The 12,673-nt window shown below is 42.2% G+C and overlaps 1 protein-coding gene across 4 annotated transcripts in view; it reads left to right on the top strand.

The window, feature by feature from the left end:
• Positions 1-12,673, top strand: part of UBP1 (upstream binding protein 1) — a 55,396-nt gene that overhangs the window by 2,357 nt on the left and 40,366 nt on the right. For 3 of the 4 annotated variants that reach the window (XR_009547061.1, XM_007524036.3, XM_007524035.3), the window contains exon 2: positions 12,318-12,469. Coding sequence is in view for 3 of the 4 variants with exons in the window: in XM_007524036.3 (XP_007524098.1) it covers positions 12,318-12,469 (152 nt within the window). In the remaining variant the exon portion in view is untranslated. Of the gene's footprint in view, positions 1-1,060; positions 1,230-12,317; positions 12,470-12,673 lie in introns of all 4 variants that reach the window. The other variant, XM_060180494.1, reaches the window with a different exon arrangement.

Genomic DNA, 12,673 nt, shown 5'->3' with positions numbered 1-12,673 from the left:
AGTGATAACCCTGGAAGCAAAAGAAAAGAAATACACTCCTGATATTAAAACTTAATCGGCATTGTTCTTCGAGTAGTGCCTGACATTGAGATTCTGAGTATTTTACACTTCTCCTGAGGAAACTTTCCATTAAATGCTTTTATTTATTTATTATTTATTTGATTAATTGGACAGAGAAATTGGAAGGGAAAGGGGGAAAGAGAGAGAAGACGAGCAGACCTGCTTCACCACTTGTGAAGCTTCCCCCTGCAGGTGAGAACTGGGGGCTTGAACCCTAGCCCTTGCACATTGTAACATGTACACTTAATCAGGTGCGCCACCACCTGGCCCCTATGAAATGTTTTTGGTTACCTGTCAATTAAAATTTCAATTATCTTTGAAGACAAATACTGTTCTTCTTGTTGTTTTTTAAAGATTTTATGAGAAAGACAGGAGAGAGAGAAAGAAAGAATGAGAGAGAAAGAACCAGATGTTATTCTGGTAGATGTGCTGCCAGGGATTGAACTCAGGACCTCATGCTGGAGAGTCTAATGCTTTATCTAGTACCACAAGATAAATACTGTGTTGTTTTTTTTAAAATATTTATTGGATAGAGAGAAATTGAAGTGAGGGAGGGATATAGAGAGATACATCTGCAGTCCTGCTTCATCACTCATGAAGTTTTCCCCCTGTAGGTAGGGACCAGGGGCTTGAACCTGAGTCCTTGCACACTAATGTGAGTGCTTAACCAGGTGTGCCATCACCTGGCCCCCGACAAATACTGTTTTTAAATAACTTTTTCCTATGTAATTGGGTCCTCAAAAACTCAACACCATTTATTTGAACTTCATAATGAGGGCGTTTCAAAACTGGATTGAGGAGGAGACGTAAAGAAACCAGGCTCTTGCCGGCACCACTGTTTGCGTGTGTCCTGCCACCCCCGGTCCTGGAACTGTGGAGGGCTGGGTCTCACGAGTGTCCGGGTCTTTTCTCTCCATGTACAGCTCATCTTTTTTCTTTTGGCACCAATAGGAATAAAGGCTATTGATGTTTGCCTTTCTCTTTTGTATGTTCTCTCAAGTTCAAGAAGTAAATTTGTGGTGCTGAACTCGAAAAAAAAAATTCAAGATTTATTTACTACACCTGAGAAGAGAGTTTCACATGAGACACAGAAACAACTCTACATGCAAGCCTGGTGCTCTACCAGTTGAGCTATTTCTTCAGCAGCTAACACTTGAATTTACTAGAAGGTGACTTAAAATTTTTACTTTGGTACTTTCCAATGACTTCCGGAGTGAAGTATGCATACTGTATTTGCATTTTCTGATGACTTTAAAACTGGCACTTTCTGCAGCCAGATCATCACAGCTTGGAAAGCGCACACACAAGCTACCATGCTCAGGGATTCAGGTTCGAGGCCCTGGCTCCCTCTGCAGGAGGAGAAGTCTTAACAGAGATGTATAAATGATTTCTTAAACACTTAGGGAAGAGGGCAGAGGGTAGATAGTGTAATGGTTATGCAAAAGACTAAGCTCCAAAGTCCCAGGTTCAATCCCCAGCACCACCATCAGCCAGAATTGAGCTGTGCTCTGCTGAGAAAAAAACAACAAGGAAGACAGCTTGAAAGGATGTTTTCTTTCAGTAGTTGGGCTTAAAATATACACATCCAACTTGTAGGGTGGTAGTATTGGAATATGTGGAAGCTACTTTTTCTTTTGCCTCCAAGGTTATTGCTGGGGCTCGGTGCCTGCACTATGAATCCACTGCTCCCGGAGGCCATTTTTCCCCTTGCCGCCAATCCTGTTTTATCTTTGTCATCATCGCCATTATTGTTGCTGTCTTTGTTGTTGGGTAGGACAGAGAGAAATCGAGAGAGGAGGGGAAGACAGAGAAGGAAAGAGAAAGATAGACACCTGCAGACCTGCTTCACTGCCTGTGAAGTGACCCCTCTGCAAGGGGGGCGGGCTGGGGGTTCTAACTGGGATCCCTGAGCCGGTGCTTGCACTTCGTGCCATGTGCACTTAACCCACTGCGCTACCTCCCCACCCCCTCTGCTTTTTCTTTCTTTCTTTCTTTCTTTTTTTTTTTTTAATAATATCCTTTCTTTTCTTTGTCTCTCTCTCTTGCTCTCTGAACCAGGTCCTTGCCCTTGCACATATGTAATTTCATTGCTACTGGGCATCCTGCTAGAGAAAGTGAGAGACACACACTGAAGGAGACCCCATAACACTGGAATTCTCCTGGTGGTATGGCACCTCCTGTCTGCTTCTAGGGTTTGAACTCGGGCTGTGCACAAGGCAAGACACATGCCCTACCCAGGGGACTCTGCTTCCTCCCCCTACTTATTTCTGTTTTTGGGGGTGGTAAGGAGAAAGAAGACGAATGTGTGTGCGCACTGTTGTGCTACGTTGGTGTGTGAGCGTCCTTTTTTTAGTATCAGAATTCTAGAGTTAGGTGAAGAGATCTTGGAAAACTTCTAGACTGATCCTTTTCTTCTAAGTAACTGAGGATGTTAAAATGATTGGCCTCAGTCATCTGTCATTTCAAATAGGGGTTGAATTTCCTTCCCCCTCACTGAATGAAGGCTGAAACCCATTGTAACTTGGAATCTGGGTCATTCATGTTTTGTGAAGTAAGGAGCAGATAATCAAATCACTTTTAAAAATAAAACTCATTAGGACACTCCTAAAGAGGGTCTATAGGGCCACTTGGGAATTCTTCTTAGAGTTGACATGAAATTTATAATCTTTAGGATTTAAGGAGAAATGATGTCTTTTAATACCTTATAAAGGGCATTGGTCTGCACCCTGTTAAGCTTCACTGAAGTAGAAATCTGTTTTGAAAGAAACACCATGCATGGTGTGAAGTGGAAAGTACATCCATAGCTTGCAGGTAGTTTACATCAACTCTGTTTTAAGGTGAAGACAGATTTCATATATTGACTGGTTGAAATGTCATTTTACTGACAACTAGAAGTAACAAGAAAATTTCAGTTTCTAACAAGTTAGTAAAAGATAACTAAGAATACCTTTTTAAAAATGTATATAGCTGCTGATAGGTGTTTTCTTTCAGTTTCGTTTGGTTTGGGAGTATAGAAGAGTTTCAGAAATTTCTTGTGGTTTCTGAGAGTACATCTAGAATTGACAGTAATGCTTTATTTATTTTCCCTTTTGTTGCCCTTTTTAAAAAATATTTTATTTACTTATTTCCTTTTTGTTGCCCTTGTTTTTATTGTTGTAGTTATTGTTATTGATGATGGTTGGATAGGACAGAGAGAAATGGAGAGAGATGGGGAGGACAGAGAGGGGAAACCTACAGACCTGCTTCACTGCCTGTGAAGCGACTCCCCCTAACCCACTGCACTATTGCTCGACTCCCTATACTCAACTTTGAAGATTTTGGTGTGGGGAGGGGTAGATAGTGTAATGGTTATGCAAAGAGAGACTCATGCCTAGAACTCCAAAGTCCCAGGTTCAATCCCCTGCACCACCATAAACCAGAGGTAATAAGTACTCTGGTTAAAAAAATAAAATAGGTTATCTCCCCACTAGAAGTAGAATTTGATGTATCCTTCAGTCAGGACTGTTTGAAATATGGCAGTTTATTCATATGATTTTATAAACAGCGTGTTTCATCAGTGACATCTGCCAATTTGTGGGGGGGGGAGGGAGAGAAAGAATGTATGTGTGTTTGCTTCACTTAAGATTTTATGACTGAATTGAAAAAGTATTTAATTTTTGTGGAACTGTTCTTTGTTAACGTGTGTGTGTGTGTGTGTGTGTGTGTGTGTGTGTGTGTTCAGAGCACTGTTCTTTGTTAACCCGTGGGTGGGTGGGTGTGTTTTGTTTTATCAGCACTGCTGGAACTCTTAACCCATGGGTGTGTGTGTGTCTGTGTGTGTGTGTGTCTGTGTGTGTGTGTGTGTGTTATGGTAGTGCTGGGGATTGGAGCTGGGACTCATGGGTGTGTGTGTGTCTGTGTGTGTGTGTGTGTGTGTGTGTGTGTGTGGCTTATGGTAGTGGTGGGGATTGAACCTGGGAGCTGGGACCCTCAAGCAGGAGAGTCTTTTTGCATAACCATTATGCTATCTCCCCCACATGGTAATATAATAGTCTTTTTTTCTAAGACTTTCTGAGTGTTTTGGTGATTGTGAAATTGTTGTTCTGATATGGACTATGACAAAACATTTTTATTCATTTTTTTAATATTTATTTACTTATTCCCTTTTGTTGCCCTTGTTTTATTGTACTTATTATTGTTGTTGGATAGGACAGAGAGAAATGGAGAGAAGAGGGGAAGACAGAGAGTAGGAGAAAAAGATAAGACACCTGCAAACCTGCTTCACCACCTGTGAAGTAATTCCCCTGCAGGTGGGGAGCTGGGGGCTCAAACCGAGATCCTTATACTAGTCCTTGGGTTTTGCGCCACCTGTGCTTAACCTGCTGCACTACTGCCCAATTCCCTATTAATTTATTTTTTAATGTTTCATTTACTTATCTTGGATAGAGACAGAAATTGAGAGGGGAGGGGTGGAGAGAGAGACCTGCAGCACTGCATCACCACTTAAGAAGCCCCCCGCCCCCACCTGCAGGGGAGTCGCTTCATAGGCGGTGAAGCGGGTCTGCTCTCCACAGTGCTACCTCTTGGACTTCTGGTAATTGAAAAGTATTTCTTTTAACCTAAAATAATTTTTTGTTTTTAAACCAGATCACTGATCAGTTCTGGCTTATGGTTTTGTGGGGGATTGAACCTGGGACTTCAGAGCCCCTAGCATGAGAGTCTCTTTGCATAACTATTATGCTATCTACCCCTACCCCTTAGAATTTTTCACATTAAAATAACTTTAGGTTTATAGGCTACAAAGGCAGTATAGTGAGCTGCCTCATTCCCTTAACCAGCTCCTATTTAGATAAAAAGAAAACAGTTTACAAACCTGTTTTGGTGCAGTACTACTTTTGAAAGTATAAATTTATTTGGATTAATTTCCTCCAGTTATGTTCATGCTAATCCAGTTTCCATATTGTATTAGTTCTTATATCCTATAATAATAGTATCCTGTGACTTTTTTTAATATGCTGTCAACTTTTTGAACACATTTTTTGGGAGACAAGGAGATTATACTTGTGAATGCTATTTATCTGTTACAGGATCTCATTTTAGAATGATGTCCAGTAAAGTAAAACTTGTTACTGCTATCATTTATGGGGATTATTTACCTAGTTCTACCTGACTTGAGTAATATGCTTTGTATTTTGTAGTCACTTTTTTTTAATATTTATTTTTATTTATTCCCTTTTTGTTGCCCTTGTTTTATTGTTGTAGTTATTATTGTTGTCGTCATTGTTGGATAGGACAGAGAGAAATGGAGAGAGGAGGGGAAGACAGAGAGGGGAAGAGAAAGATAGACACCTGCAGACCTGCTTCACCGCCTGTGAAGCGACTCCCCTGCAGGTGGGGAGTCGGGCTCGAATTGGAATCTTTATGCTGGTCCTTGCACTTTGCGCCACCTGTGCTTAACCCACTGCGCTACCGCCCGACTCCCTTGTAGTCACTTTATAATCAAATACAACACTGTTAGTAAACATAAATACATTAAGGGTGGGGGAGATAGCATAGTAATTGTGCAAGTGACTCATGCCTGAGGCTTCAGTGTTCCAGGTTGAATCCCCCACACCACCAGAATAGTTCACATTGAGGGAAGCTTCAGCGCTGTGGTCTTGCTCATTTTCCCTCTCCCTCTCTCTTTCTCTCTCTCTCTCTACACACACACACACACACACACACACACAATCTTAAACTTTTACACATTTTTTAGTATATTTATTTATTCACTTTTGTTGCCCTTGTTTTATTGTAGTTGTTGTTATTGATGTCGTCGTTGTTGGATAGGACAGCAAGAAATGGAGAGAGGAGGGGAAGACGGGGGGGGGGACAGAAAGATAAGACACCTGCAGACCTGCTTCACAGCTTGTGAAGCGACTCCTCTGCAGATGGGGAGTCAAGGGCTCGAACCAGGATCCTTAGGCTGGTCCTTGTGCTTGGCACCATGTGTGCTTAACCCACTGTGCCTGACTCCCACTTTTGCACATTTCTTTAATGACCAACTTGGAAAAATATAGTCTTATCTGCTATTGGAACATTGCCTTAGTTAACATGAAGAACATCACCTTAAGCATAGATAGGTGGCTAGAAAAAGGAAGAATATTTTAAGAGTCCCTTCAGGAACTTTTGGACATTCTTCCATAATATTATGACAGCATTAGGCAAGTAATATTTTTTAAAAAGTTAAGTTTCAATGTAGAATTTGGAATCATACTTTCTGTATTAGAATTACTGGATCTGTCTTGCCACCCCTACCCTGCCTTCTGTGACATGTACCATTCACGAGCTGCAGGTCTCCTAAGGTACATACCTCTTTTTTTTTTTTTTTTCTTTTTCCTCCAGGGTTATTGCTGGGCTGGGTGCCTGCACCATGAATCCACCGCTCCTGGAGGCCATTTTCTCCCCCTTTTGTTGCCCTTGTTGTTGTAGCCTCGTTGTGGTTATTATTATTGCCATTGTTGATGTTGTTCGTTGTTGGATAGAACAGAGAGAAATGGAGAGAGGGGGAGAGAAAGATAGACACCCACAGACCTGCTTCACTGCCTGTGAAGCGACTCCCCTGCAGGTGGGGAGCCAGTGGCTCAAACCGGGATCCTTATGCCGGTCCTTAGGTTTTAGGCATGTTAACCCACTGTGCCACTGCCCGACCCCTAGTACATACCTCTTCTGAGTGTTGGCACATTGAGAAATCGTTTCTTGGGAGTCGGGCTGTAGTGCAGCGGGCTAAGCGCAGGTGGCGCAAAGCACAAGGGCCGGCATAAGGATCCCGGTTCGAACCCTGACTCCCCACCTGCAGGGGAGTCGCTTCACAGGCGGTGAAGAGGTCTGCAGGTGTCTATCTTTCTCTCCTCTTCTCTGTCTTCCCCTCCCTCTCTCCATTTTTCTCTGTCCTATCCAACAACGACAACAACAATAATAACTACAACAATAAAACAAGGGCAAGAAAAGGGAATATATATATATAAAAAAGAAATCGTTTCTTTTCGTCACTGTCTCAGCAGAGAAAGCACATGTGGAGGCTGCAGGTTTTATCATTGACACTGAACACGATCACAGTGACTGTCTTTGAAATGATAGGCTGATTTTGTTAATTTTTAAGGAAGTGTTTGTCAAATACCCACATCTGAGTAATCAGTTTGTCAGTTTTACTTTCAAGTAAAAATTATATTCTCTGGGAGAAACTAGTTTATCAGCTTACAGATCAAACAGTTGTGTACAAACTTGAGATGAACTTTGCACTTAACTGTAGAGTAGAAGACACTGTCTACTCAAGGGCTAATATTGAATATAATTACTCAGTTTTATTGTGAATGACATTAGTAAAGAATACAGCCACTACTATACATACAGTTTGGTTCCATGTTAAAATACACAGTTTTAACCATGATTGGTCTTGTGTGTCATTTATACATCATGAGTGCAAATATCAACAAAATGAAAAAGGCAGATAATGTTTCAGTGTTTCTGTAAAATGGGTTTAACTTCCAGATCCCTGAATGAGGAGCAAGTTCTCCATGAGTCTGAGAATTTCTGCTTTATATGTGTCTAGAGCTTAGCTACTGAAAGTATTGAGACTTGTCTTCTCATCTCTGATACTGCCTCCTTTTTTGCTGTGGGGACTTCACTGCTCTGTGTTGGCTTTGAGATAGAGGAAAAGAGCACTTCAGATTCACCTCGTACTGTGGAGGCTCAATTTGGGTTGTATGCATTGCAAGGCAGGCGGCTTCCCAGCTGAGCGGTCTCACTGGTCCTAAAATAGTTCTGGCTGAAATCAAAGCAGATCCGTTACTAAGAGTTCAAAGAAAATTGGGGCTGGGTGGTGGCACACCTGGTTGAGCTCACATGTTACAGTGCACAAGGACCTGGTTTCGAGCCCCCAGTCCCCACCTGCAGGGGGAATGCTTTGTGAATGGTGGAGCAGGTCTGCAGATCTCTCTGTCTCTCTCCCTCTCTTATCTCCCCTCCTCTTCCCAATTTCTGGCTGTCTCTATCCAATAAATAAATAAAGATAAAAAATTAAATAAGAGTTCAAAGTAATTAAGTACTTTGTATTAACAGATTAAGTACATTGTAGAACCCGGTAGAGCTGGGATTTAACCTCCACTCCTTCCCCCTTGTCGTTTTACTGCTAAGCCTGTTGAGAAGTCCACTGTCTCCGCGGCTAGGGGAAATGTCGCTTGAGGCGTTTAAACACACAGGCGCGCGTGTATTTTGGCTTTCAGTCCTGTTGACTTTTTTGTTTTCTCCAGGCCCTTTCGCCTTACTGAACTCACTAGATCCTTTTTAAACTTAGTTGTAATAATTGATAGGTAAGTTTTCTATGTACCTGAACCACTCCCTCCTTTTTTCCTTCCTTCCTCCCCTCCTTCCTTCCTTCCTTCCTTTCCCACCAGGTGTTCTCTGGGGCTTCATGAGACCTGCATGATCCTGCTGCTCCTGGCAGACTCTCCACCCCTCCCCCCATTTAAATAGAGAGTGATTGACAGAAGGGGGGAGGGCGGGAGGCACCACAGTGCCACTTTTTTATTATTATTTTTTTTGGATTTTTTTTCTTTTTTCTTTATTTTCTTTTGTTGTCCTTGTCTTATTGTTGTAGTTATTATTGATGTTATTGTTGTTGTTGGATAGGACAAAGAGAAAGGGAAGACAGGGGGAGAGAAAGACAGACACCTGCAGACCTGCTTCACCACTTGTGAAGTGACTCCCCTGCAGGTGGGGAGCCGGGGGCTTGAACCGGGATCCTTATGCCGGTCCTTGCGCTTAGCGCCATGTGCACAGAACCACTCTTAATTTTGGTGAAGCTTCCCCTTTGCACGATGCTTCCACATGGCCTAGGGCATCTTGGTAAAGTGTGTGCCTCCTAACACCTGCCAAAATGTTAGACATTAAAAAGAGAAAAACATCAAGTGCTGGTGAGGATGTAGGGACAAAGGAACCCTTCTTTATTGTTGATGCAATGTAAATGTTTTCAGCCCGCTGGGAAAATAGTATGGAGAGTCCTCAGAACATTTGAAATGGACCTACCATTTGATTGGACATTCCTCTCTTAGGAATGTATCCAAAGAAAACAAAAGCACATATTTGAAGAGATCTGTATATACCTATGTGCATAGCAGCACTGTTTGTAATAGCCCAAACTTGGAAGCAACCCACATGTCTGAGAACAAATGTGTGGTTAAGAAAATTATGGTACATACACATAGTGGACTGTTACTCATTATAAGAAATGATGGATTCACCCTATTTGCCACATCTTGAATGGAGTCAATTTAGATGAGATAATCTGGGAGAAGGACAAATACTGGCTCATCTCAATTGTGGACTGAATTTAAGAAATAAAGTTGGGGCTGGGCAGTGGTGCACTTGGCTGAGTGCACATGTTGCAATGCTTAAGGACTCAAGTTCAATCCCCTGGTCTCCACCTGCAGAGGGGAAACTTCAAAAATGGTGAAGCTGGCCTGCAAATAAGATATTTTTAAGGGAGTCGGGCAGTGGCGCAGTGGGTTACACACAGGTGGTGCAAAGCACAAGGACCGGCGTAAGGATCCCCCAGTTTGAGCCCCCTGCTCCCCACCTGCAGGGGAGTTGCTTCACAAACAGTGAAGCAGGTCTGCAGGTGTCTATCTTTCTCTCCCCCTCTGTCTTCCCCTCCTCTCTCCATTTCTCTCTGTCCTATTCAACAACGACATCAATAACCACAACAATGTTAAACAACAAGGGAAACAAAAGGGAAAATAAATAAATAAATATAAAAAATTTTAAAAAGATAGTTTTAAAAAAGAAAACACAGGGTGAAACCTGGCCTATGTATAAGCTGTTGCAGCAAAGTCAAGGACTGGGGAGGACTGGGGCTGGGTTTGGGGGGATGTGGAAGGGGAGGCAGGAAGGAATTGAGGGAGTGGTCTACAGACACCTGTCACTGGAGATAAATTATATCCAGGTCTGGGGAGATAGCATAATGTTTATGCAAATAACTTTCATACCTTAGGATCTAATATCCCAGGTTCAATTCCTGTCACCACCACAGTCCAGAGATGAGCAGTGCCCTTTATTATTAAAAAAAAATTTACCCATGGCAAGAAAATGATTTTTCCCCCCCTCTATTTTTTTCTATTTTTCTTACTTAAATGATCCAAACGCCTTGGGTTGCAAAAGAACTTTAGAGGAGGGTTGGGAATCATGGTCCATCCTCATTATACTTGCATATTTATGTGTTTACCTGCCCACTTAAAGGTGCCACAGAAAGGAGGGGAGGTGAATTTTTTTTAACAAAGGCAAACAAATTTTCTGTGTTATTTAACCAGCTTGTTAATAGATAAACTACTATAAGACAAACATCTCCCCACCCCTGGATAGGGCACATGCCTTGGTCTTGGCTCTCTAAAAAGGAACATAGAGGAGGCCGGGCAGGAGTGCACCTGGCTGAGCACACATGTACTTCCTGAGCAGTGAAGCAGGTCTGCAGGTGTCTTTCTACACTAGATCTTAGCTAAAAGGCCAGAAGCAATTGCAGGTGTCTTATCCCTCTGTTGTTACTTCCCCTTCACCTCTCAGTTTCTCTGTCCTATCAAATAAAAGGAAAAAATGGCCACAAGGAGTGATAGATTTGTCTTGCAGACACAAAGCCCCAGTAGTAACCTTGATGGCAATTAAAAAAATATGTGCTTGTGTGGGAAAACTCATGACACATTTTTGTACAGAAACACATAGATAAATACACCATGACTTTTTCTGACAACCCAATAGATAAGCTTTTCTTTGAGAACGGCAGAGAGTGAAAGAGAAATCTTCTTTCAGTAAGGTAGGAGCCAGCTTTGAACCTGGGTTGTACCCATGCCAAAACAACACACTATCCAAGTGACCTGGTCAGTGAATATTTATTTTAAAAAAGATGAAGCCAGAAGATAGCTCACAAAGAAGGGCCTCAGATTTAAGCCCAGGTGTGTCACAGTGCTGCAGTGTCCTCCCCCTTTGTGTTTCTATCCAAATGAAAAAAAGTTGGCCTGTGAGCAGTGAAACCTAGCTTTCATGATATCTGGTGCAAAAAATAGAATAAAATAATGGGGGTCGGGTGGTAGCGCAGCGTGTTAAGCGCAAATAGCGCAAAGCGCAAGGACCAGCATAAAGGATCTCAGTTCAAGCCCCCGGCTCCCCACCTGCAGGGGGGTTGATTCACAGGTGGTAAAGCAGGTCTGCGGATGTTTTATCTTTTTCTCCCCCCTCTGTCTTCCCCTCCTCTCTCCATTTCTCTCTGTCCTATTCAACAATAATGACATCGACAACAATAAAAACTACAACAACAAAACAAGGGCAACAAAAGGGAAAATAAATAATAAAGAAAAAATAAAAAAATAGAATAAAATAAAAAGACTTCCCCCAATTCCTTTCCCAGTCAATGCCTCGCATTTTTGGGGGGAAAATGCAGCTATTTCTTATTAGAAGAGGCCATTGTATTAGTGTTAGTATGAAGTGTTCTGGTCCAGCACTTGCTAGGCCCAGCAGTACTTTTTTTTTTTTTGCCTCCAGGCTTATCACGGGACTCAGTGCTTGCACTGCGAATCCACTGCTCCTGGCGGCTTTTTTTTCCTTTTTGTTGCCCTTATTTGTTGTCATTGCTGTCATTGTTGGATAGGACAGAGAGAAATGGAGAGAGGGAGGGGAAGACGGGGAGAGAAAGATAGATACCTGCAGACCTGCTTCACTGCTTGCAAAGCGACCCCCCTGCAGGTGGGGAGCCGGGGTCTCAAACCGGGATCCCTATGACCGTCCTTGCCCTTAAGCCACTGTTCCACTGTCCAGCACCCCTCAGCAGTGAACTTTTTGTGAAATGCCATTTTAATCAGATGCTCCTTTGGTAGCAATGATAGTTTCTGTCATTCAAGACAGGTAGCTAAACTCTTCCCCCCCCCCTTTTCAATAGTATTATGGAACTTAAACTTTCTAAAAGAATTTTTTGAAGCAACATTTTTTTAAGATCCATATACACTGCTGACCTAGTCTCTGTCAGCAGCACAGACTTTGCTAACTGCTAACTAGTTCTTCTTTTCTCTGAGCCACCCCGGCCCTTAGTTCACACTGATGATACGGGTTATTGTTGTCTCTGGCTAAGCCTGATGGGCATTTATAGTTCTCTTACTGTTCGCATCATTTCTGGTATTAAATTTTAGAAAGAAACGCTTTGATATGCTTTAAACATTTTAAGCCCAAGGTGAGGTCAATGTTGTTGTCGTTCTCAGTGATGTCTTGGCATTACCCATTTTCAAGCAAGAAGATTCCAGCCTCCCTCTGGATGACGAAACTAAACACCCACCCTTCCAGTATGTGATGTGTGCTGCAACGTCCCCTGCAGTAAAACTGCACGATGAAACGCTCACTTACTTGAACCAAGGTTAGTATGACTCTTATTTCAATGGGGGAATTTGTAAAAATACCATGTTTGGACATTGACACCTTGATTACTGGCTTTAATGAATAATTGTGTTCTCTTAACATTTACAACTTGAACAAAAATTGTAGGACTTTTACTGCAAACCAACAAAATAAAATTTTGTAGAAGCTGGTTTGCATAAAGATAGTCTGTAGAACAAGATTT

Source organism: Erinaceus europaeus, chromosome 21, assembly GCF_950295315.1.
Source record: "Erinaceus europaeus chromosome 21, mEriEur2.1, whole genome shotgun sequence".
Classification (NCBI taxonomy): domain Eukaryota; kingdom Metazoa; phylum Chordata; class Mammalia; order Eulipotyphla; family Erinaceidae; genus Erinaceus; species Erinaceus europaeus.
The sequence above is the reverse complement of the archived record's forward strand: the minus strand, read 5'-3'. Positions and strand labels throughout refer to the sequence as shown.